This window comes from Coturnix japonica, chromosome 7 (genome assembly GCF_001577835.2).
Source record: "Coturnix japonica isolate 7356 chromosome 7, Coturnix japonica 2.1, whole genome shotgun sequence".
NCBI lineage: Eukaryota > Metazoa > Chordata > Aves > Galliformes > Phasianidae > Coturnix > Coturnix japonica.
Window position 1 is genome coordinate 2,375,552 of NC_029522.1, and position 23,693 is coordinate 2,399,244.

Here is a 23,693-nt window from a genome sequence, read left to right on the forward strand (position 1 = left end):
CAAAACCAGAAACGCCAGAGCATTTCTGTTCTGTGTACAGAGCTGGATGCAAAACTTTAATGCAGGTTAGCACTGGGACTGGTAGAATGGGGCGACTTCTGCTCTCAGTGTGTGCTGGTGTGGGAGGAGGGTGGGTGCTGAGGGAACGTGTTAGAGCACATACTGCTGGGGACAGTATTTAAAACTAAACAAACGTGTTCTAAGTGTACCCGAGGAACGTCTGAAATACAGAGTAAGATCTTTCTTTGCATGATATCCGAAGAATGAAGGAGTTCTCAGTTCCATGCCTTTATGGAAATGTGAATTCTGAGAGATGAATGTGGTTTTAAGCTTGTTTTTGGTGCTGAAATCTAGAAAATGGGTGAAACTCATTAGCTTGAAAAGATCTTGTTAAGCTTGCTGCTGGTTTTCCACAAAGGCTTTTTGTTCTGTTGGTAGAAGTACAGGAGCACCAGATTCTGAAAAGTCTTATTTAAGTTTTATGTAGAAATCTTCCTTTTGTTCTAGGCCATGCTATGTCTTGTTCTAACTGTGCAACCCACAGAATGGGTGGATGGTTCAATATCAGACTATAACTGCAAATGAAAACAGATAATAGTAGCAGTTTTATGTCTCCTGGAATTTGAAAGGATTTCCTAGAAAAAAAATAGGATTCCCGAAGGCCCTACCCAGGGATGCCAGAGCCCATTTGCGCAGGCCTTGGTGAAGCGAGAGTTTCTAATGCAGCAGAAGCACACAGAGTCAGATTAGTTGTCTTTGCTTTACATTACACTGTAAATCTCTTGGGCTGCTTGTGGCATCATGGAAGATACTTCCAGAATTAGGTTTAGAGCTGCAGATAAAACAACTCTTTCTGTGTTGCACAGCTGTAAAGATTATGACCCTTGTATTCATTTATGGGCAGGTTGCATTGTGTGGATAAGTATATGGCTGTGAATTGTTTCTCTGATATGGGGGTCTTGATTGCTAATCTGATTTATTCAAACTGCACGAGTTTATTTACAGCTATTACAAAAATGAGAGTGATTATATAAACGCTATTCCACATAATATGAACTTATTTCTTTGTTTTTTTAGGTGATATCACTCAGAAAGGCTATGAAAAGAAAAGAGCAAAGCTGTTAGCACGGTACATACCACTAATTCAAGGTAAGAGAGTTCCTTATGTTAAATCTTTGAAAACTGCTCTTTAGAGTAGGTGAGTATAGTAATATTTGTTTGATTGACATAGCGTCTAACTGGTAATGAAACATGGCTGTTTTTGTGGAAGGAGAAAGAAATGTAGAATGTACTTCAATGTCACATAAGCTTTTGTTTTTTTTAGGTTATTTCTGCATTTAATACATTAAGATAACTTCAGTAGCAAGTAAAGTTATTCCTGACTGCAAGTTGACCCGTTCAGTTAAAAAAGATAACTCACTAATCATTACTCCTGCGCTTTCATATCCTTATACTACCTCCTTCTGCCTTCTCTTACAGTTCCTTCAAAGTACTGTCTTTATTATAAACTATTACATATTTCATCTCATTATTACCTTTGACTTTAAGTTCAATGGCTAGAAGTCCTTTCATAGCATCACAGAATCACAAGGTTGGAAAGGACCTACAAGGCCATCCAGTCCAACCGTCCTCCCATTATCGTTGCTACCATAAGCTGCTAAACCATCTCTTGTAGCTCCTCATCCAGACTCTTGAACACTGTCAAAGTTGGTGACTCCACCACCTCCCTGGGCAGCCATTCCAGGGCCTGACCACTGTCTGAGAGAACAAGCTAATTCTTATGGCCAATCTAAACCTCTTCTGGTAAAAGAAGCTTTGGTGTTACATAGTCCTAGTCCGGTTCTTCCATAGCTTTGCAAATTGCTATTACTATGATAGAAAATACAAAGAGAATCAAAATTAGGCGGAACTGACAAAGATGCTGTATGTAGATGAGAGAAAAGTTAGTGCTTTGGAGTGTTACGCTATCAGATGAGAGAACAGAGGCAACAATCCTGTGACTTAGGTCATGGTTTAGTTCTACTTTACAGGAGTTAGTGATGACAAGAAATCCCTGACCATTTCTGTACCAGTTGTTGAGCTAGCTGATAGTTCCTCTTGCTCTTGTGATCTTGAAGTGGTGATCTGTGTGATTCTCCACAGCAACACAGACAGAAGTTTTGTTTCCTGTTTGTGCTCGGGCAGAATGGAGTCCACTGACTGCTCAGGGCTTTCTCATGTTCTCTGATAGTCTTTATGTAATTTTCCTAGTTTTGTTATGTGTTGATTTCCTCAAGATAGTGGTGGGCAGCCTGTAGCCATCTAGTCTTTATTTAAAATAAAAACAAATAAATCCACAAAAACCTCCAGTCTTGCTGTGCTGTTTACTCATGGGGGCTTTTTCATGTAGTTTAAAGTTTGAGGAAATCTGTACTATATCAGACATTGAAAACCAAGCTTTCTGTTTTTCCTGATGTGTGCAAATGCGCTGCTGAGGACCTTTTTGTGCCCCTTGAAGACTTCAGGGTATTGCTGCTGTGGAAGAGATTCTGTGATCTGACTTTAAATATACTTTCTATGGAATCTGTTAGACATTGGTCTCTCCGCAGAAGAGAAGATGGGATGAACACAGGAAACATTTTCTTTAGGTTGATGTGCTGATTCTAGTAGCAGTTTGTTTCTTTGCCGCAGGTCACAGTGCATGTCAGCTGAATGCTGAGCTGTGTTTCAGAAGAATAGTTATGGTGGATAGTTGGCACTGGACAGTTTTAATGTGATCTGGAGTCATCTTAGGGAAGTGCTCCTCACCTTCCTGTTGATAGTGATGTGGTTTTTTTCCTCTCCTCTCAACCCTAAGACTTGTCTGCACAAACTCTTCAAGCTCTGAGCTCTTGCGTATAACTTAGGAAAGTATTACACTTTCAGACATTTTTTGAAGTAACTTTTAAAGGTAGAATGCAGGGTAAGCCACCATTGTTCCCCTTTTCTATGTGAGTATTCAGACCCCATGACTTACTGTTACCCTTAGAGGCAGAAGCCTTCCGTGATACTTGTGTGACTTCTGAAGGTGTTTTGTAGTGTCCTGTCTAGGTAACCTGCTTATTCAAGAACTCACTTAGCTTAAGCACTGAATGAGACTGCAGACTTGTTTAAATTGCTTTGGAGGGGAAAAAAATCATCTCTTTGATAAAGAAGGCATTCAGGAGTGTCTCAGTGAGGTGACTTTGTGTAATCCTGGAGGATAATTTTAAGAAAGCATGTCCCACATAGACTGCATAAGAATCCATCTGTCTCCTGGTTTTGCTATCATTGGGTATTAGGCTTTAGGATTTTTCTCAACTAAAAATGCAGTAATGTAACCTGAATCTTAAAATGTAGGGCAGCATAAAGAATGTTGCTTCTTCGTCCCCTTAGACTTTCTGCTGCTCAATTTTTTTTCCTCGTTTAGATGAGTTTTCCCTAGCCATCTTGTGGAGAGGCTCAAAATTAACTGATGGTTTCTAAGATATCTGATTACCTGACTTGTCTACTGCTTCTGCCTTCCTTTGCATTAAGAAATCTGGGTTTCATATGCTAAAAACAGATTGAATAAGCTTTGCCTCTGAGTGCAAAGAACAGTACTTTGGCAAAAAGTTGGCATACAACCCTGTTTCAGTTTCCTGACATATGTTCTATTAACCCAGTTCTACCTCAGAAGTTTGTTAACTGGCACAGCTGCGGAATGGCTCACATAATGTGTAGGAGTCTCAGTGGCTTTGAGCCTGGAGTAATTTTTTATCATTAACAATTTTAACACAGTATTTTAGGTGTTTTTTTTTAGTAATGCTCTTTTATAAGTGGTATTTGTAGTGGAATTGAAGTTTCCCATTATGCATTACCTTCTTGCCATCTAAAAGATAGCAGTGTTTTAGGTTTGAAGAGGTCTTAGTCTGTGATTTGACCGCCCCAGGTCAAATTCACGTCTTCCTAAATTTGATTTGGTCATAATTTATTTCCCAATTACATGCACTGTCTTCTTTTCTCTCTTGGTCTGTGAAGGAGACATTGTTGATGACCAGTTAATTTTATGATGTTCTTTGTGCATCTGTACTTACTTGAATCTCTCAAAACTTCATGTTTCCCATGCATTGCACCACTATCTATTTGGACTTGGTTTCTAACAAAGTTTTTTGCTGACAGTAAAGTTCTACTGGTTTGTAAGGTTTTTAACAAAAGGTAGGTGGAATTGTGAGATTACTGAGGAAATGTAAGAAACAGAACTCCTAGTGAGTGACAGAGAAGTGGAAAAAGGAGCAGCTGGAAAGATGTTTGAGATGTTTTGTTTACTGTAAGTTTATGAAATGGGAAATGATTAGAGACCTTGAGATAGGACTTCATGTTGATATATTTCCTTTAAAGAAGGAAAAAGTGGTGGGTTGGTTTTGGAAACAGCAATGAGTACTGGGGGGAGACGGTTGGTACTGAGAGGAGCGAATTGATTGTTCTGTGAGAGGCTGTAGGTCCTCCATATTACCCTTCAATGCAGGCAGGATTTTTTGTGATTTTGGTATTAAATGGTAATTCTGTCTTGTTAGGAATTGGAAAGAGGTAATCTCAGGGTTCAGGTTTATATGGGTAGCTGTAGTTAGTTCATAGTTAAATTAATATAGACTTAAATAGAGACATGTCTTCATAAGGCTTGAGGTCTGTAAGTTTAATTTGTCCTGCCATATTGTTGGGTTGAGTAACTTATGCAGTGTGTGGCTGAATCTGTGGGGAACCAAATCGTTATACAGTGTTAAGTAACTCTACTGAGAGCTTGATACATATAAAAATAGGGAAATGGCTGCAAAGCATGATTTCAATTAGCTGTGCAATTAAATAGAATGTGTTAGTACTCAGGAGTTGAATTTATGAAGGTTATGATGCGTGTTTAAAGCTTAAGCCTGCAGTTATGAAGAGTAAATAGTAATGTTAGATTTCACTGAGAAGTCATAAAAGTAGTTATGGAGAAATACTGATTATGATGTATTACTGTATTATCTTTCACTGATCCAACCAAGTATTTTATTTTTGAACAGAAATGTTAAATAATAACAAACCTTGACAGCAGTCTGACTTCATCAATCTCTGCCACCCCACATTCAAATGAAGTTGTGAGGAAGTGCTTAATTATGTCTGTAAGCAGCTTGGCATGCTGCTGTGCAAAGCTTCAGAATGATGAATGGCACCAGATACCTTGCAAAAATTAACTTGAGATGTGCTGGGGGCTAGGGAGTAAAGAGATTAAGAAATTACACCATCAAATGAGCAGAGTTTGCAGTGGAACTTGGTCACCTGGCATCCTGGAGCGTGCTGTCCTGATAGGAAGCAAATTCTGTGCTTTCTTCTCCTAGATACTTTTCAGTGTAGCCAACATTCAGTGACATTTTTCTGTTGTATTTTAAGTGACTTTTGGTTGTTAAAGCGTTCCTTTTTAGGATCACTTTATATTCCAGTGTGTGGGTTGTATCTCAGAATGAGAAATATGGGTTCACGAAGGGAAAGTCTTCTAGTAATGTCAGCTCCTACTGCAGTAAGGACAGCTGCTGATGAGATGAAGGGAGGGTGGTGGATTTAATTTCTCTGAATTTTAGTAAGGTCTTTGATACTGTTCCTCACAGCATTCTTCTGGACAAATTGTCCATCTGTGAGCTGAACAAATAAACTTCGCTCTGGGTGATTAACTGAATGGAACAGACTTCCTCTCAAAGTGGTTGATGCCTCATGTATGTCAATGTTCAGAAAGCATTTAGATCATGCCCTTGATGATGTGCTTTGATTACCCCAAAGTAACCATCAAGTCAGGTAGTTGAACTTGATGGTCTTTGTCAGCCCCTTCCAACCAAACCATCCAATCCTAATAGCAGGGGCCTCATTATGAGCTATCCCAATGCTGTGCTTTCAACAGCAGGTAGCTTCTACCTGTGAAGCTGTAATTACTACTAGAGGGTTAAAAATGTGTTTTCAGGATATGGACTATTTATGGGTGATTGCTGAATGTGAAATAAATAATACTACACTGTACTCATCTGTGCTACGTTGGCAACTGTAGATTTGTTTTCAGTAGTTACCTTGCCGTTATACTTGAACTCTGCTGATGTAACAGACACTTGTAATCATTTCAAAGATAGTTTAACCTAAAGGGGAGATAAAACAGCCCTCAGAGGCTCTGACAGACCTGTCAGTGATTTGAAGGTAGTCTGCATTCCCTTTCATTAAATATGAATCACTGTGGAACTATCCTTTGCTGCTACTTATATTTGCCAACCTGGCATGAAAACCCTTTTTTTTTTTTTTTTTTTGAATCTTGGCTAATATTACTGTTCCAAGAGCTCACTGTCCCTCTGATCTCTTGCTATGTGGTTTTTCCCCCTTGCCTTTCTCCTTCTATTCTCAAGGTAGAAGCATTTTAGCTGTGACCTTGAAGAAAACATCTCTCCCAAGTTTCTAGTGGAAAAGTAATCTTCAAGTAAACAGTCTGCTAGATTCATACTTAAAGGCAAATTCAGTAATATTGTAGAGCCATAGAATGGGTTAGATTGAACAGGACCTCAAGAATCATTAAGCTCCAACCCCCTGCCGCAGGCAGAGCCACCAGCCTTCAGATCTGACCCCAGCCCAGGCTGCCCAGGTCTCCATCCAACCTGGTCTTGAACACCTCCAGGGATGGATCATCCACAGCCTCTCTGGGCTGCCTGTTCCAGCACCTCACCACTCTCTCAGTAACAAACTTCCCCCCAAACTCTAATCTAAATCCCCCCTCCTTTAGTTTAAAGCCATTCTCCCTGGTCCTATCACTATCTATGACTTACCCTTGGTGAAGCCATGTTGGTTACCACCAATCTTCTAGTCTTTATTTTCCATGTGCGTTAGTAGGGCCGTCAGGATGATCCATAATCTTGTCAGGCACAGAAGTGACACTGACTAACCTGTAGTTCCCTGGACCTTCTTTTTTTTCCACATCTTGAAAGTGAGGGTTATGTTTTCCCTTTTCCAGTCAGGACGAACTTCACCAGACTGCCATGACTTTTTATATATGATGTATAGCGGCTTGACAACATCATATTTTCAGGGACAGGGAGCAGAAGATTATTTTCATTGCCGGTTTGGGGTCTTACTGGATTATCACTGCCTGTAGTTTGGATCCTAAGCATTCACAACTAGGTGAATGCCTTAGTGTTATATGCCTCATTTGCTCTTAGTGCTGGATAGCCCTGAGTTAGCCCCTTTGCTGTATCAGTGCAGGCCAGAGCATATCTCTCCCCCCTCAGGACAAGGGAGTGACACAGTGTAATTGACCTGTCATTGCTGGAGAGGACTGTGTCCTCTAGCAAGATGGGTTGTTGTTTTGGGCAGCAGTCTTGGTCTCATGTTGAAGTAAGCATTGCAGTCTCAGCATGCCTGGGCAATATCAGGTAGTTATTTGGGCAGCCCCCATGCTTTAGCAGCTGCCCACATTATCTTTTGCTTCTGATGTAACTAGCAGGTGATGTTCTCAGATGGTGAATCCTCAATCCACCAGATACTAGCCAGTGTGTCAGCTTCATAGTTTCCCAGTGAGTGTAGAGGTTTGTTGACAGAAATGTGGTAGACAGGTATGATTCTATGTTTAACCACGTTCCATAAGTTTAGCCATGTATCTCTACGCTAGATTGGTCAGGCGTAGATAGTCCATTCCTGGGTGGCCCAATGTGCAATTCACGGAGTGAGCCCCCCAACGCCTGTCATACCTACAGAGTGAACAGCACCTTTCTCCTTTTATCAGCGAGCTTCCAGGGATGGATTCAACTCCCTATCCAGATTATTTCTACAAAGATAAGGTAATTCTGTTAGTGATGCTGGTTCTTCACCCATCTTGAGGCTTAACTTCAGCAGTGTTGCTGAGGAGCCTGTTCAAGATAGGATTTGATTTAGTGTGTGATTTTTGAAAGACATTAGAGTACTCAAATGGCAGTTTGAGTACTTATGGGCCTCTTTGCTTTTTAGGTGCATATGAGTGCTCATCAGCTGTTAAAATTAAGTTGGACCTAGGCTGTATTGCTTTATCACTAGATTCCTCAAATCCTCCCCTACCTGTACAATGAGAGAAGACATTTGGTTACAGTTAGATCTGCCTGCTTGGTTTGTGGTTAATAACAGGGCTGGTGTTTGGGCTGGCACTACCTGAGTTCAAGGAATTAATAGCTCTGTACTTCATAATACTCTGGTTTCCTGGCTCTGGGGATTGTTTTGAAGCTGCTTCTGATGTTGTGATGATGCTTGTGCATCCCTTTCAACAATAAGTGTAATTTAGAGTTCAATTGCAGGCTTTCAAGTATTCAAAGACATCAGTTTCTTTTTTTCTGCTAGTATGCAAAGAAATTCCATGTTAAGAAAGTAAAATGTCAAAGCTTAGAAACTGTTACAGGCATTTGACAGAAGTTTATCCTTTGTTAAAGTAAAAACAGCACGTACATCTCTATGTGCTTTTTAGGTATTTTTTTAATTACAAAAGTAGAACACCCAGCAAATTAACCAGATCTAGTGTGTTAGCTTAAATTTACCTTTTAAAATGACAGCCACAGCATACTATTCTAGTTAATAAAAAGTTAACTGTTACATTAAAAGCATGTACATATATTCTTCCTCCCTTTAATTTTAACCAGAAATAGTGACTAAAGCAGTTTAGCTAGATTACACTAAAACTGAAGGGTTTTTTTCTGTATCGTCATTGTAAGGTTGTGTAAAATTACAGCATTACAAAGCAGGTTTTGTAGAGGTTGCCTCAAATGACGTTTCACCTGGAAAAAGCGTACCACAAAATCTGTGAAGAGAAGCATCTGCTAATTAACATCAGTCAGTCGTATCCAGTCCTTTTCATTGAAAGACACATTGAAACCCAACCAACCAACCGAAAAACAAAAAAACACAAAATAATCTTTCAGTTTCACCACCTGGCACCGCAGTTGGAGGCTGGTAGTTGGCTGGTGGTTAATGCCCACCTTGAAGAAAACAAGTAAGAACTTCTTTAATTAGTGGGAAGCATTGAAGATTTATTTCTGTTAACAATGGTAGCCTCAATTGTGAACAATTAAATAAAATTATTTATATATTTCTCATCAAAATATTTAACTAAATCCTAAATTCAGGATCCAGTCAAACATTAGCCTGCAGATTATTTTCTGACAGATGTGTAAACCACAAAAATTATTGTGGAAGTGCTGCAGAAGAAATTATTGACAGGAAGAGATTACTGGAACAGCGCATAAGAATCTGGGTCTTTCCAAGTCCTGAATGCACAGGCACTGAATTCAGTAACTTAATGTAGTGTTTCTACAGTTGCTTGGGGCTTGTCTATATTCCTTCTGTACAGAACTCCGTAGATTTTTGAAGACTTGCAGTAACACTGGCATTGGTTTTCAGTACCTACCTGCTTGTAAATTATTTTCAGACACACAGTATTGCCTGTTCCTATAAAAAATTATGATTGCTGTTCTGTAATTTGCTTTACAATTTTCAACTGTGTTACAATATCATGGAATTATACTTAAGAGTATAATCTGAAACGTCAGCAGTTCAGTGGCAGGAACATTACAGTGCTGTAGAATGATTGTTACCTCCAAATATTTTGTAATTCCTAATATTTTGAAAATCAAGCACTTCAGATGTTATCAAAGTACCTTGAATCCAGTTGGGCACCAATCCACAAACTGAATGGTACGTTTTAGTGTTGATAGTAGCGATCGCTGCACTAACATCTTAAGAGACAACATCACCTCTGTATGACATAAAGCAAGCCACATATTTGCCGTGACATGGGTCTTATTTTACCATCTGGTTGGTTGGTTCAAAGCAAGCACTGGCAATTTCAGCCACAGATAACTGCTCACGGTAGGCTTTTTCAGTAGGGATGACATCCTTCTGTGAACAGAACCACTCAGCAAAAAGTTGGTACAACTTCAGCCCCTTTCTTTAGAGGAAAACATCGGACACTAACAAAGCAGTATTTGTATCCAGGAACGTGGAGGCAACTCAAGATGACTGCATTGCAGGCACAGGCATATTCTGGATAGTAATCAGATAAAGCTTTGGATGTAGTGTAGTGGCTGCAGAATCGAGTCCAGAGAGTGGTGGTCAATGGCTCAATGTCTGGATGGAGATGAGTGATGAGTGGAGTCCCCTAGAGGGTCAATGCTCAGACTGCTTCTCTTTAATACTTTCATCAGTGACATCAACAGTGGGATCAAGTGCACCCTCAGCAAGTTTGCTGGTGATACCAAGCTGTGGGGTGCAGTTGACACTCCAGAGGGACAGGATGCCATCCTGAGGGACCTAGACAGTGCTGAGCAATGGGCACAAGTAACATTATGAGATTCTATAAATCCAAGTACAAGATGTTGCACCTGAGCAGAGGCAAACCCACTACCAATACCACCTGTGGGATGAAAATTTGCCTCTGTTTGCATGTGGTAATTTACATGCACACATTCCTGTATCTGCGGCTGGGTCCTGTGTTTGACTGGGTTACTGAAAGCTCTTAGAACTTTTCTTTTTACCTCTTGTTAATTTACTATCTATATTTGTTAACCTAAAACCTGTAGGTTTTATCCTATTCAGTATGTTTTGTATATTCTTGAATGTAATAAAACTTAGACGCTAAACCAAATTTTCAGGTTGTTATAATCTCATGTTTTTACATTTATAGTTGTCTGCAACTAAAAGTCAAATAACCTGTGTTTTTTTTTGTTTGTTTTAATTGCCTACAATTAAGTACAGAGTAGTACTAAGGTTTACATCCTCAGTGTGGTTTGAGAAAAGTCTGCCTTTTGTGATTAAAATATCTATATTGATCATGCACTTGGATTTAGTGAAGATACACTGACAGATGTAAGTTCTAAGTATCCTGTTACAGCTGCCAGTATCTGTGAAGACTGCAGAGCAAGACACTGCCTACAGACTCAGTTCAGCAGTTTCAACCTCTGACTTGCCTCTCAGCCCCTGTAAAAGCAAGGCACTTTTGAACAAGATACCTATTGCAAGAGAGCAAAGTCAAAGGAACTGAACAAGTTCTCTGATCTTACTCAGTTATGTAACATTTTAACTTCTCATGTAGCATATGCATTATGACACTAAGTTCTAAACAAAAACTAAGTCTTGAAGGCCCTCTCAGAAGAGGTCGCTTGTAACTAAACAGTGTATTTAACTTAATCTACATGACTGTCACTCAGACTTGCTCCACATACTCAGCTTTTTTCAGATTGCAAGCATTTGTGCCAAAGCAGCCACTGAAATGAAAGTTTAGCTGTCCTAAACAGCCTTCAGCAGTAGGCTTCTACAAATTGGCCCTTAAGCATAAGGTGAGGGAATCAGACAGTAGTTATATCTCTACATATCATATCTACAGGTAGTTCTGCTGCATAATGTCATTTTACGTAAAAAGCAGCTGTTTTAGATCCCAGACTAAAAAACTAGACAATTATGCAAGTAATATCAGTTTAAGGTATCAATACTATCAGAACTCTTTTAAAACCAGACTTTTTTCCTCCACAAGTTCCTTACTGTCCACTTGAATTTCATTTTTCTAGATAAAGCAGTTGTCATTCTATGTAAGTAGCTGTCATTCTACTATTCTTAGACAAAAGTATGATACATAAGAGACATCCGTCTACTGTAGTTTATAATCACAAAATATGTTAGAAGGTCTTGTATTTCCTAGTTCATACTCCTGCAGATAGGGTGTTTAGAGCTTGATTTCAATCACTTGTAGATTATGAAGTTTGCATTCCTGTGCCCTGTTAAGGGCAGTGACTTCTCAGATTTTCACTTATAAGAAGTTTCCTAGAGACTTTTATTACTGTCTAAATTGAAGTTTAAATCCTCTTTATCCCCAAGTTCATAAGCTCAGCAGAATCTTATGCAAGTAGTAATAGCCTTCACAATCTCACTAATGAGGTTGCTACTATAGTGTAGTAAAACCTGAATGAGTTCATGGCCAAAGAATAAATTACAGTTATAAAAGATGGCAAACAACCCACCATTTTTCCAATAGCAGCTATAACAACTGCTGCACATTGACAGTATCAAGGATGTTTCATCATTATGTGGCGTTAGCTCTGAAGTCAGAAAGAGCATTGTGGAAGCAGTCCTACTCTCTAAAATGACAAGGGCCTTACACCTAGAAGATGGTAGTTGCTAGAAGTCAAGCACAAAGCTCAGAGAAGGCAAGTCTCAAATGCACCTGGAACTCTTCAACAGTCAGCTCCACTTATTTAAAATGCAAACTTTCAGTGCCATCTTACAGCTTTTGGTACATAGTATTCCCTCTACAAGCTGTACTTGTATGCATACAAAATAGTTAACAAAACGTTTACCTTTAGCATTAGTATAACACCATTCTAATAAAATCAATATGATTGCTGGAGTTCAAGCATTATTTGGATAGTACTCTGGCATACAGTTTAATTTTTAGATAGCCTTGTGTGGAGCAAGGAGTTGGACTCTGATCCTTATGGATCTCTTCCAGCTCTGAATACTCTATATTCTATGAACATTAAGCACAGAAGCTGTTCATTAGAGCCATCTATGGGTTGATGGTTATGGCTGCCCTGTGTAGCCTGTCCTGAACTTGAAGTGGCTGGGCCTGAGCAGAGGTTTGGACAAGATGACCTCCAGAGATCTCTTGTAATCGCAGTTTTCTATGACTGCAAAGACAGACATACTCCAGCAGTAATTGTGGAAATACTCTTGGGCATTTCAGAAGTGTACGTACTTCAGAACATGACTTCAGAACATCAGAGAAAGTGGGGAAAATAAAAGTGAATTCAAGTTTCAGTACTTTGTGACTGCAGATTCAGGTGAGAACATTTCTGCATTGTGCTGAAATCTATTCAGACAAGAAAAGCAGTGCTTTAACCTGGAGAGCCCGCAAACTCAGACTGTGTGCCCTGATCAAGTACTGTTGTTTTATAACTTGTTTTTCTAATTTTTATCTCTGCATATCTGATTCCAGGTGTGCTTAGCTGGGCATCTTCCCCAGCAGTGCCAGCAAAGTGTCTTTGTATGAGAAACTGTGCAGTGCTGTTACAGTAAAACGATTTTTGCTTGTGTAAAATCACTAGAAACGTCACCAGTAGCTTTGACTCTTCACTGTTAGTGGATGGACAAATACAGTTTGGTTCCAGTTGATTGGACCAAGTGTTCACCTAAGGCTTCTTTGAGTTGATTTTTCATTTTTGCTGGTTTTAGCTAAGTTAAAAATGGGCCAACTATAGTAATAGTGGATTCTGTTTCATTAATGTGTAATTCTTTGAACGTTATATTTGTAAAGATCTCCGGTGTAAACAGAGGGAGGTGGCCTAATTATCCAGATGCTTTTGCTGAAGACTAAGGTAGAGATTTGCATAGAAGCAGAATGAATTAAGAAGTTCACCAAGCTTGTGAAGCAGGATTTTTCTGGCATGTGATTTTGTACACTGATAGTCAGATGCAGCATCCTGCTGTTTTTACCAAAATGCTGTTTTTCACAGCTCATCATAGAATCATAGAATTACCCAGGTTGGAAAAGACCTTGAAGATCATCAAGTCCAACCGCAGCCTAACCAGTACCCTAACTCTAAGAACCCTACACTAAATCATATCCCTGAGTACCACATCCAAACGGCTCTTAAACACATCCAGGGATGGCGATTCAACCACCTCCATGGGGAGCCTATTCCAGTACCTCAGTACCCTTTCTGTGAAGAAGTTCTTCCTAATATCCAACCTAAACTTGCCCTGGCCCAACTTGAGGCCATTTCCCCTCGTCCTGTCACTTGTCACTAGTGCGAAGAGACCTGCCCCACTCTCACTGTAAGCACCTTTCAGGTACTGGAAGAGGGTGATAAGGTCTCCCCTCAGCCTCCTTTTCCCCAGACTAAACAGCCACAGCTCCCTCAGCCTCTCCTCGTAGGGTTGATTTTCCAAGCCCTTCACAAGCCTCTTTGCCCTTCTCTGGACCTGCTCCAGTACCTCCATGACTTTATTGTTCTGAGCTGTCCAGAAATGAACACAGTACTCGAGGTGTAACCTCACCAATGCCGAGTACAGGGGAGGATGACTTCCTGGGTCCTGCTCACCACACCATTCCTGATACAGGCCAGGATGCCATTGGCCTTCTTGGCCACCTGGGCACACTGCTGGCTCATATTCAGCCCACTGTCCATCAGCACACCAAGGTTCCTTTCCATCTGGGAGCTTTCCAGCCACTCTTCCCAAAGCCTGTAGGGTTGCCTGGGGTTGTTGTGACTAAAATGCAGGACCCAACACTTGGCTTCTCTACCAGCTTCTCTACCAGAATGTTATGGGGGACAGTGTCAAAGGCCTTACTGAAGTCCAGGTAGACCACATCAACAGTCTTGCTTTCATCTACCAAGCAGGTCACCTTATCATAGAATGAAATCAGGTTAGTCAGGCAGGATCTACTGTTCATAAACCCATGCTGACTAGGCCTGATCCCTTGGCTGACCTTTAGTTGATCCATGATGATACCTGAGATTATCCTTTCCATAACCTTCCCGGGCACCGAGGTGAGACTGATGGGCCTGTAGCTGCCAGGATCATCTTTCCGGCCCTTTTTGAAGATGGGCGTCACATTCACCAGCCTCCAATCCACCAGGACGTCCCTAGTCAGCCAAGACTCATACTTTGAAAAAACGGAACAAACCCCAGAGATTTAAGTTGAAGAAAAACAGACCTGATTTCCAACAGTGCCACTAATTTTGCATGTCATGATAATTTAAAGGGAACTTCTAAGGTTTGTTGGTGTTTTTTCGCTGTTTGACTGCCTTAATGCTAATTCACAGCAATCTGCCCTGTAAGTGTTGGAGAAAAGGGAGGTTCAAAAAAAATCATTTTCCCCCTTTTATTGCCTCCTTCAACCCACGAGAACCATGAGATCAACCACAACGGAGCTGATGATTTGCACCTTGTTGGGTCGGGTCCTCCCTCATGTATTCACTGTTGGGTTATTTTTTGGAAGTATTGTATATAGGGAGAAATCCACCTTAGCTTGTTCTTCCCTGTAGTCTTTTCTACTGCCTTGGTTATTGCATTACCTTTTTGTATCTGTTCTTCTCTTGGCCCAGGCTTTGAGGAGGTGACTTGCTTTAATCTTCTTTGTGAAATACAAAGTTATTTACTGGGTGTAAATCAACAGATCTTGATGGATTCTTGACTTGAGGCTATGTAAAACTTCTGTTTGCATGAAATGCAAAATGCATTTCACAAGCATTTTCACCACTCTTCAAGTATCAGATACATTGAATCAGTATATGCACTACTGTTGCGATACATCTCTGTCATGAGTGTTTCTGCTACTCAGACCACGTGGGGGCAATGCACAAGTAATAAGCAGCGTTCAAAATGACACTTGGATTGTGGCAGGTTCAAGTTATGGCAAATAATGTCACACATTTTGGTGTTTCATCCTAACACAGACCTGTGAAGAGTGAAAAATACACAGCCACGCTTCCCATTTGATAAAGGGATTTGAGAACAAGTTTCAAGATCACTGCAAACATCATCCATTTTCTGGTACATTTTTAATCCCGTTTTCAGTCAACACAAATACATTGCCTGCAGATTTTCACGTGGAATGTGTAAGGTTGCAGTCAGGTATTCACCTCAAGGAAAAGTCTGATCACATCTCCTTACTACTCATCTGCAAGATCTATCTTACCAGAGAAAAATATCTCTCACTTCACAATCACACCTTATTCATGTCATTGCTTTTGGGCAACAGTTTGTGACCAACTCTGTTCAGGTGAGAAGCACAGGAAGAGTAACATGTCATTCAGTCTCTGATGAATGCCTTGAGGTGTCACTGAGAATTGCAGCTGCTGCCCCTGAACCAAACTAATGTGTTACTTTTACAGAAACAAAAATCTTACTTGTTCTGTGGGTTTTGTTGCCCTCATTTTTTTCTAACAAGAAATATAGTGACATAAAAGAGGTTTTGTTAAAGTAACTCACTAGTTGTAGAGTTTTTATTAAATATGATTCCTCCTAGAATTGTTCTATTAAATGGATGTAAATTAAAGAGGCGTGTGGATTCCTAAATATTACTTAGCTGTCTTATTTTTAGAGTTGGAAGGAATGGTTCAAGTATTACTTGAAAGGTAGAGCTGTCTAATTGTGTAATTTCAGCATCTCCAAGTCTGATATGTAATTGTAAGCATATGTGTAATGTTTCTCTTGTTGTCTCATGTTAAGCTGGGGGTGACTATGGTTCCGCTCCCTCTTCTCCATGACCCTTTTCTCCACCATCCAAATGGGGTACACAACACCTAATGATAAATGTACACTGATAGGAGCAAAGCTATTTTTCTGTTCAGAAGAGATTTTTATATTCTGAGTGAAACAGTAATCACATCAAATTTGGTTTTATTTTGAAGAATTTAAAATGCAGGTGGACAGTTCTATTTTTAAGACTTGGGGCTCCGGTTGATTTGTAAGTAGGTGTCAAGGGTGGTAGTAGACTTTAAACACGAGAAGCGGTTGTTTTATCTGAGAACCTGAATATGTATTGAAATAAAACTCCTATTTCAGGTGTGGATCCATCCCTGCAAGCAGAGAACAGAGTCCCGGGCACCTCACAAGCTACTGCTGTTGTGTCTAAACAGCAGAAATCGCATTCCACGAACTCAAGGGATGAGCGCTTCCGATCTGGTAGGTAACAGATGAGTAGCAAAAACATCAGGTGTATGAACTGAAAAGAATTAGCAGCACAGTAGTGCATATTTCTAATGAGAAAGTTGGGAGTATTTTGGAAGAAGGGGAGAGCTAATGAGTATTTTTTGAGGAGCTTTGTGTGTGAGGAAGAAATTGTAGCCATGCTTTGTGACTTCTTTATTATTGTGTATTTACTCCATGCTTAACAAATTTTTCTTGTTTACTGGTCTGGTTTCCAGTCTCTAGAGCAGTTATTTAAGCATTTAAAAGACTGCAGCATGTGGGCTCTGTATTTTTCACTGTTTTTTATTGTTATTGTTGTTTGTTTGACTAGGCTGCTTCTTAAAGGAAGGTTATAGGATTATTATATTTACTGCAGCTCACTTTCAAATATTTCCTGGTTTAAAACAAGTGCACAAGAAAAGGAAATGTCACAATGGATATTCTATATCAATTTTAAATGGACACCACTGTGACTAACCTGTTTTGGAAACTTTGTGAAAATATTGTTATCACCATCACATCCTGTACCCATTGTTGCTTTTCAGGTGGTCAAAATACACTGTTTCCCTGTGAAATCCCTAGTCACAATAGTGAGAAAAAGCAGGTGTTTGGAAGCTTTTCTCTGATAAATACATTTGAACTCATAACTAACTTTTGCTTGCCGTGGTCGTTATGCACCTCAGCGCTGGTTATAGACAGTGCAAGTAATGACATGCACTGTGTATCCTTAATATGCTGTTATTCTTGGGTCACTTTGCTTTGTAACTAATGCGTGCCAGATCATATTTACAATGTTGGCGTTTAAAAAAACTTGCATTGTAAATCGAGTTGATGTATCTCTATGGATTCTTTGTGAAAAACTGAAGGATGAATGAGATACCTTATTCTGAGAATAAGGATTCCTGGGAAAGATTTGTGGTGTATTTCTATGAAGTATGACTGAGGCGGTTGGATTTATTCAGACTTGAGCAGAGAACGCCTCAGGGAGACCTTGTTGTGGCCTTTTTGGTCTGAAAGAGAGCTTCAAATTTTGGATAGTGATTTTTTACATGGTCTGACAAGGGGTAATGGCTTTCAACTAAGAGAGGGGAGGTTTGGATGTTAGGCAGAAATTCTTCGCTCAGAGGGCGGTGAGGAGCCGGCTCTGCTGCCCAGAACTGTGGGTGCCCCATCCCAGAGCCAGGCTGGATGGGGCCCTGGGCAGCATCAATGTAATTTTACTGCTGAATATATACTAAGAAAGTAGGTTTAGTGTTTGAATTACAGCCGTGATGAACAAGTTTGTTCCAGGCATTCTGGACAAGTAGCTTCCAGGTAAATTACAAGGTGAGTCGTGAACCTGATAGGAAGTAACTAAGTAGGTTGATTGTGTTGAACTAACAGAAATGAAATTGGCAAGAAGAGCACAATTACAAATAGAGAATACTTGGGAACTATTAGCCAAATGAGCTGGGAGGATCCATAGAGATACATTGTATACATTGCTACTTTTCTTGTCTTACAGCTTCAAAAGGGTCTTAGTTTGTGCAGAGGATACCTTAGAGCAAACAGAAAGCGAGCAAACAACCCTGATACTTTGCTGGTACTGTTTGGGGGAAATTCAGCATAGGACTCTTTAGCTTTTCAATGCGGGATGTAGCAGTAGGTGGCTATTAAACAAGTTTGGCTAGATAATTGCTTATTAATAGATACGGCTTTTAAATATTAGTCTATCAGTTCTAATTATCAGTGCTGCTTCCTTTCCTAATATTTCCATGGTACTGTTGATTTAAATCTACTTAAAGTGACTTTCAGTAACTCTGAAGTACTGCTGTCAGTCTCACTGGTCATGAGTGAAGCCAGTATTTTTGCATTCTATTAACGTTTTTTTTTCTGAATGATCATTAAATGTTCGGGCATCCCTGTTAATGGGCAGCTATCTGAGATAAAGCCTGATGGGTGGCTTTTTGGATTATCTTTTTCCACTTACGGGCAATGAAGAATCCCATCACTGTTCCATATTCCTCTTTGTACCTATGTTGATCTCTTCACTTCAACATTTAAACTCTTGGGCAGAAAAAGGTCATTTTTTCATATGTAATTGGATTTCTTTTTCCTTTTTGTGATATATCACAAGGCTTAACATGCTCAAGTGATATCCAAACCAAATAGTGAATCATTTGCTTGATTTAATTTATGTTTAGCTTGTGCCCATCTAAACAAATGTAAGTAGAGATGCCAGTAGACTGGACTGTTTACACTTTTTCCTGTAACTTTTAACTGAAGAAATTGTTCAGGCTTATTGGATTAGTGACTCTCTTTTGTATTTGAATGAAGAAGGTAAACTAAAAGATAAACACGAGGATTTTTCAAGTGTTTGTGCTCTGACTCTAAGAGATATTGAGTCATCTGATTGATTCTAATCTTCAAATGCTTTATATCACTGCTGATGCTGTTTTTTATGGCTATTCCTGCTATGATATTTATGCATATGTACAAGTATGAACAGAAATGTTGACAACACATCTCGGAAAATACAAGCCACTGCTTAAATAGCTTCACTCTGTTGCCCCAAATACTTTGGCATAAAGAGTCACTGTTGTGCTTCACAAAGTAGTCTCCATTTATCATAGAGGTTTTAACTATGTTGAAAGTAGTTTCTGCAAGAAGATGTTGTCCACTACCAGCAGCAACCTGAAATGTTACCTTTTACATTTCACTCTGTTAGCACATGTTAAAGCTTCTTGTCTTTCACAACGTTTAGGCAATAATTTTGTCCACTACTGCTTCTTCTATCAGTTGCGTGCCTTATTTGTTCTTTGATCTTGTGGGGGGAAGAATCTTATTTCTTTATTTCCTTCCAGCCTACGCTTTATATCAGTCTTTCCTTTCTTTGCATCTTAACAGCTTTTCTAAGTCTTTGCAAGAGTAACTGGTAAGAGTGGAATGCAGGTGTTTGTAGAACAGAATCTCTTTTTGCAGCGATTATAAAAATCTACTGAAAACAGTTTTCTGTAGTTTTCCAGAGTTGCCTTCCATGTAAATTAACAATAATCCTTGTCACCCACAGATATCATCTCCAAGCAGTAAATATTAACTGAAAATTTCCACCAGTGGAATACTGTTAATAAATAATGTAGGCAATAAATTATGTAAGTGTTCCCTGAACAGCACTTGACATTTCCGAGTTTAATGATGACGGTGTGATAGACAAGGTGAGAAACGCTGAGGCTTTGCAGACATTTTTGCAGGCTGACAACCCTATATGCCATGTACCCCACAATTCAGAGGACACTTTAATCCAGTGTATTGCCACTACTGTTTTCCTCCTGTGAGTATGTGCAGTTTCTGTGAAGACTCTGCTTCCTTCTCTCCTCTTCAGACCATTTGCTGCCTGGTTTTGGCTATAAACCCGGATGAGTTAGCTGGTAAGCCTTTAGGGCATCTGAAGATGCTTTCCCAGCAACTCTGCTTTCCACTATTTCACTTCTTTTTCATAACTGTTCTTCAGCCTGCAATAGCCAGCTCTGTACTGCTGTGCCCTTTTGAGTGTCCTGCTGCAGTGAACGTACAATGTACTGAACAAGCCACAAGATGTCTGCTCCAGCTGATTAAAAACTCTGTTTGGTGTGCTGGTGTGACACCTTTGTGGCAGTCATAGAATATTGTGTTTTCCTGTTGTGTAAGAGAGCTTGATCCCACACCAGTCAATGCTCCATGCTCTGTTGGCCTTGCTAACTGTCATACTTGCTTTCTTAACATGGGAAGTAGCGTTCCAGTAGTGAATGCAAAACTCCAGTAGCAAAATGCAACAACAACAACAAAACATAAAGAACATCTGGTGGAAGTTTATAAAGAGAAAACCAATTCCAACAACAAGTGTATGGGTTACAAGCAGTGAGTTTATTGCTGCTTGCAGAAGTGTCTAATGATCAGTCAGAACAATAATCAGCTTGCAGAGTTGCACAGGGTCCATTAGCTGGTACAACATCTCCACTCTATACACATATAAACAGGTCAAAAATAAATCTTGGTGCTCTCTGAATGTCATAGCACAATTAAGGTACATCCTGAAACATATTCTGTTTCATTTTTTGGCAGACCTTATCAGAGAGATGCAGCCATATGGGACAGTAGTTTGCAGCAGCCATTTCTAGAGGCAGACAGGACAGATTGTTTAAGCTGCTGCTATTTGAAGAACTAAGATTAGTAGCAGAACTGATTGACGCACTTGTAGCAGCTTCAGAGTGCAAAACCGCATTACTGGAATTTAACTTTGGACCTTTTCTGTTCTCCTTTCTGCTCAGTCTGTCATTGAGGCTGAGAACCTGTTCCACAAGTGAGCTAAGCAATTGGACTAAGTATAGGACAAAAGCAATAAGGGCCCTCATGTGCAGTTCAGATTTTGTATTGGTGCTGTTAAATATGGCATTTGTGCTTTATGTGTTTTTAGAAAGAAATTGTGGTTGAATTTAATTTCCTAACCTTTTGTGTTTGTTTCCTATATAGATGTCCACACTGAAGCAGTGCAGGCAGCTCTTGCAAAATACAAAGAGAGAAAAATGCCTATGCCTTCAAAGAGACGGTCTGTTCTTGTGCACTCTTCAGTAGAAACATATACACCTCCAGGTATCTATTGAGTTGACATATGTAAATCTTTCCAGGTACACTTGTTAGCAAAACATAAAAAGCAAATGGTTTGTACTGCCAAGATGTATGTATATTGCAGTGAGCTTCTTCCATATTCATAGCTGCATTTCCTGTTACTCAGGTGTTACTTATAATTGTTTATTTAATGCTTTCCACAAGATTTTTAGTGTTTCATCTAGAAATACTGTAGCTACCAAAGGTACTTTTGGAAGCCACAGTGGAGTGAGCAGTTGCCCTTTATGCATGAAATACATTCTTTATCCAATGTGTCCCCTTTGGAAAGTGAGAACCTTGGCAATCATGTCAGAATTCTAAGTTTGTTGCTTTGGGTTGCCTAAGATTCTTTTTAAGAGTTAAAAAAATATGCCAGTGTTATGTTACTGCAGTAGCTTGCTGAATGCTCATCAAATGGTTTCAGTTGTGAGTGATTTAAAATGTTCAAATGCTGTCACTGATCAGACAGTTGGGATCAGGATGTTTTCTTAATTTTTTTTTAGTAAATAGGTGTTCTTTCTGTCAGCTCACAATGAATCCTCTAGAGGTGAAGAAAATCTTTCTCCAGACATGTCTTGCTATCTGGTGTATAAGGGCCAGTATTTATACAAAGACAAGGCATTTCTCTTAGCTCTGAAGCTGTGATAATGTGCGCTTTCCCTTCCTAATGTGGCTGTGGTGTAGAAACACACTGACCTCTAGAGCCCTTTTCCATCCATTTTCTTTTTTATTCCTGTAAAAGAGCAGCTATGCTATGCTGCTCATTTGCTTCCTGGGCTACATTTCTTTCTTCCGTTCACACTGTTTAAAGGAAATTCCATTTTTCTTTCCTGGTTATACAGTTTTTATTTTCTTGTGGGGGTCCTTTGATTATTTCATTAGTTAGAAGTATTTATCCTCTGTAGTTTTAAATCTGCTCTTCCAAAATCTTTACATTTTTCCTTTAAGATATTACAGTGCTTTTTTGTTAGATCATTCTACTATGCATGTACTCAAAAGCCCATAAGGGCAACTAATGCATCAGGGTATCTGTCACGCTTTTGATTTTTCTTGCTTACAGGTCATGTATAAACAGGGAAATTGTCATGAATTGCATGAAATGTAATGCTGAAGAAAATTCAAGTGACCATCTGTGTGTTGAATCTTCAAAGAGAGGCCCTAAATTTTCTGTTAGCAGTTTTTCAAAGCAGTATTTCTTTTCACTGTCCAAAATAAGTTCTGATGTAACAATCAGTGATGCATTTTATACAGTATCACTGTCCTTGTCTCATTCCCATAGTTTGCCAAGTCACTGTGCATTTGGAATTAGATGTATAGTGACAAGAAGAGAACACACTGCTATTCTGCATAAGATTCAATAACACAAAATTAGCTGGCTTCCAGAAGCTCCACTGGGATGGATAAAGGAGTGGGAGGACAGCTAGATTTTCCTGTCTCCTTTGGCATTTAAAACTAGAAAGAATTGCCTGATGTGCTTTTTTTCAGGACAGGTTGGGAGCAGCTCTGATGGTGTCCCTGCTGTAATTGCTGTGCACACTCCATCAGCGGTCTGCACACTGCATCAAAGGAGGAAAATCTCAGGGGCTCAAGAGACCCTAGGAAAAAATCATGATAGCTTCCCTCTATATAAAGTTGAGAATCTGTGAATTTATGTGACCAGTGCTCAGCTCATCCATACATTCAGAGGAACGCTGGAAGAAAGTGTTAGGTGGGGAAAATGCCCAAAATGCCTCAGCTCCTTCCACACCCATTCCAGAAGCCATCAGCCCATCACTGGCCCATCCCCACATCCCCAGGGGAGCATGAAGAACAACATCAGTTAGAACCCAAGTTAAAAACTGTGAGAAAGGAGTCACCCTCTCCAGGCTCTTCCAGGGCTGTCCCTGAGCCCAACTGTCCACGTGAGAGACCCATCAGGGCTAGTGAGCACTTCAAGCTCTTTCTGGGCTTGGGAAGGCAGGTGCTGCCAGGGGAGCATGGGGCAAGTTAGAGGATGCAGGGGAAAAGCGTTTTAGGGTTGCACAGTGTTCACGTGATGAACCAAAGTGGGGAAACGGATGGATTTTTTGTCATTTTTGGAGAAATGAGTATGGGGAAAATAGAGGGGAACAGGTATATAAAAGGCCAATTATATAAAGGGTATGCTGGCCTGGCATGCCATGCACCTGACTCGTGTTTCTAATGTTTTTCCTGGGTAAAAGGGCTCCCTGTTTGATGTGTGGGCAGAGTCTGAGGTCCACCAGTTGGAGCCGAACCCTAGATTTAGGGTCTGTGAAGTATGAGTGGACTGAAGTGCCAGCAGTACATAGAAGAGCAGGTCCCATGTATCCGTGGTGGGAGCAGCAGGAGTGAGTGGAGCCTGAGTACCAGCATCTGGATAC

General features: G+C 40.0%; 1 protein-coding gene across 5 annotated transcripts in view; it reads left to right on the forward strand.

The window, feature by feature from the left end:
- DIP2A (disco interacting protein 2 homolog A) overlaps window positions 1-23,693 on the forward strand; it is an 88,921-nt gene that overhangs the window by 16,246 nt on the left and 48,982 nt on the right. For all 5 annotated transcript variants that reach the window (XR_001556310.2, XM_015867746.2, XM_015867743.2 and 2 more), the window contains exons 2-4: window positions 1,078-1,149; window positions 16,564-16,683; window positions 21,178-21,297. Coding sequence is in view for 4 of the 5 variants with exons in the window: in XM_015867746.2 (XP_015723232.1) it covers window positions 1,078-1,149; window positions 16,564-16,683; window positions 21,178-21,297 (312 nt within the window). In the remaining variant the exon portion in view is untranslated. The remainder of the gene's footprint in view (window positions 1-1,077; window positions 1,150-16,563; window positions 16,684-21,177; window positions 21,298-23,693) is intronic.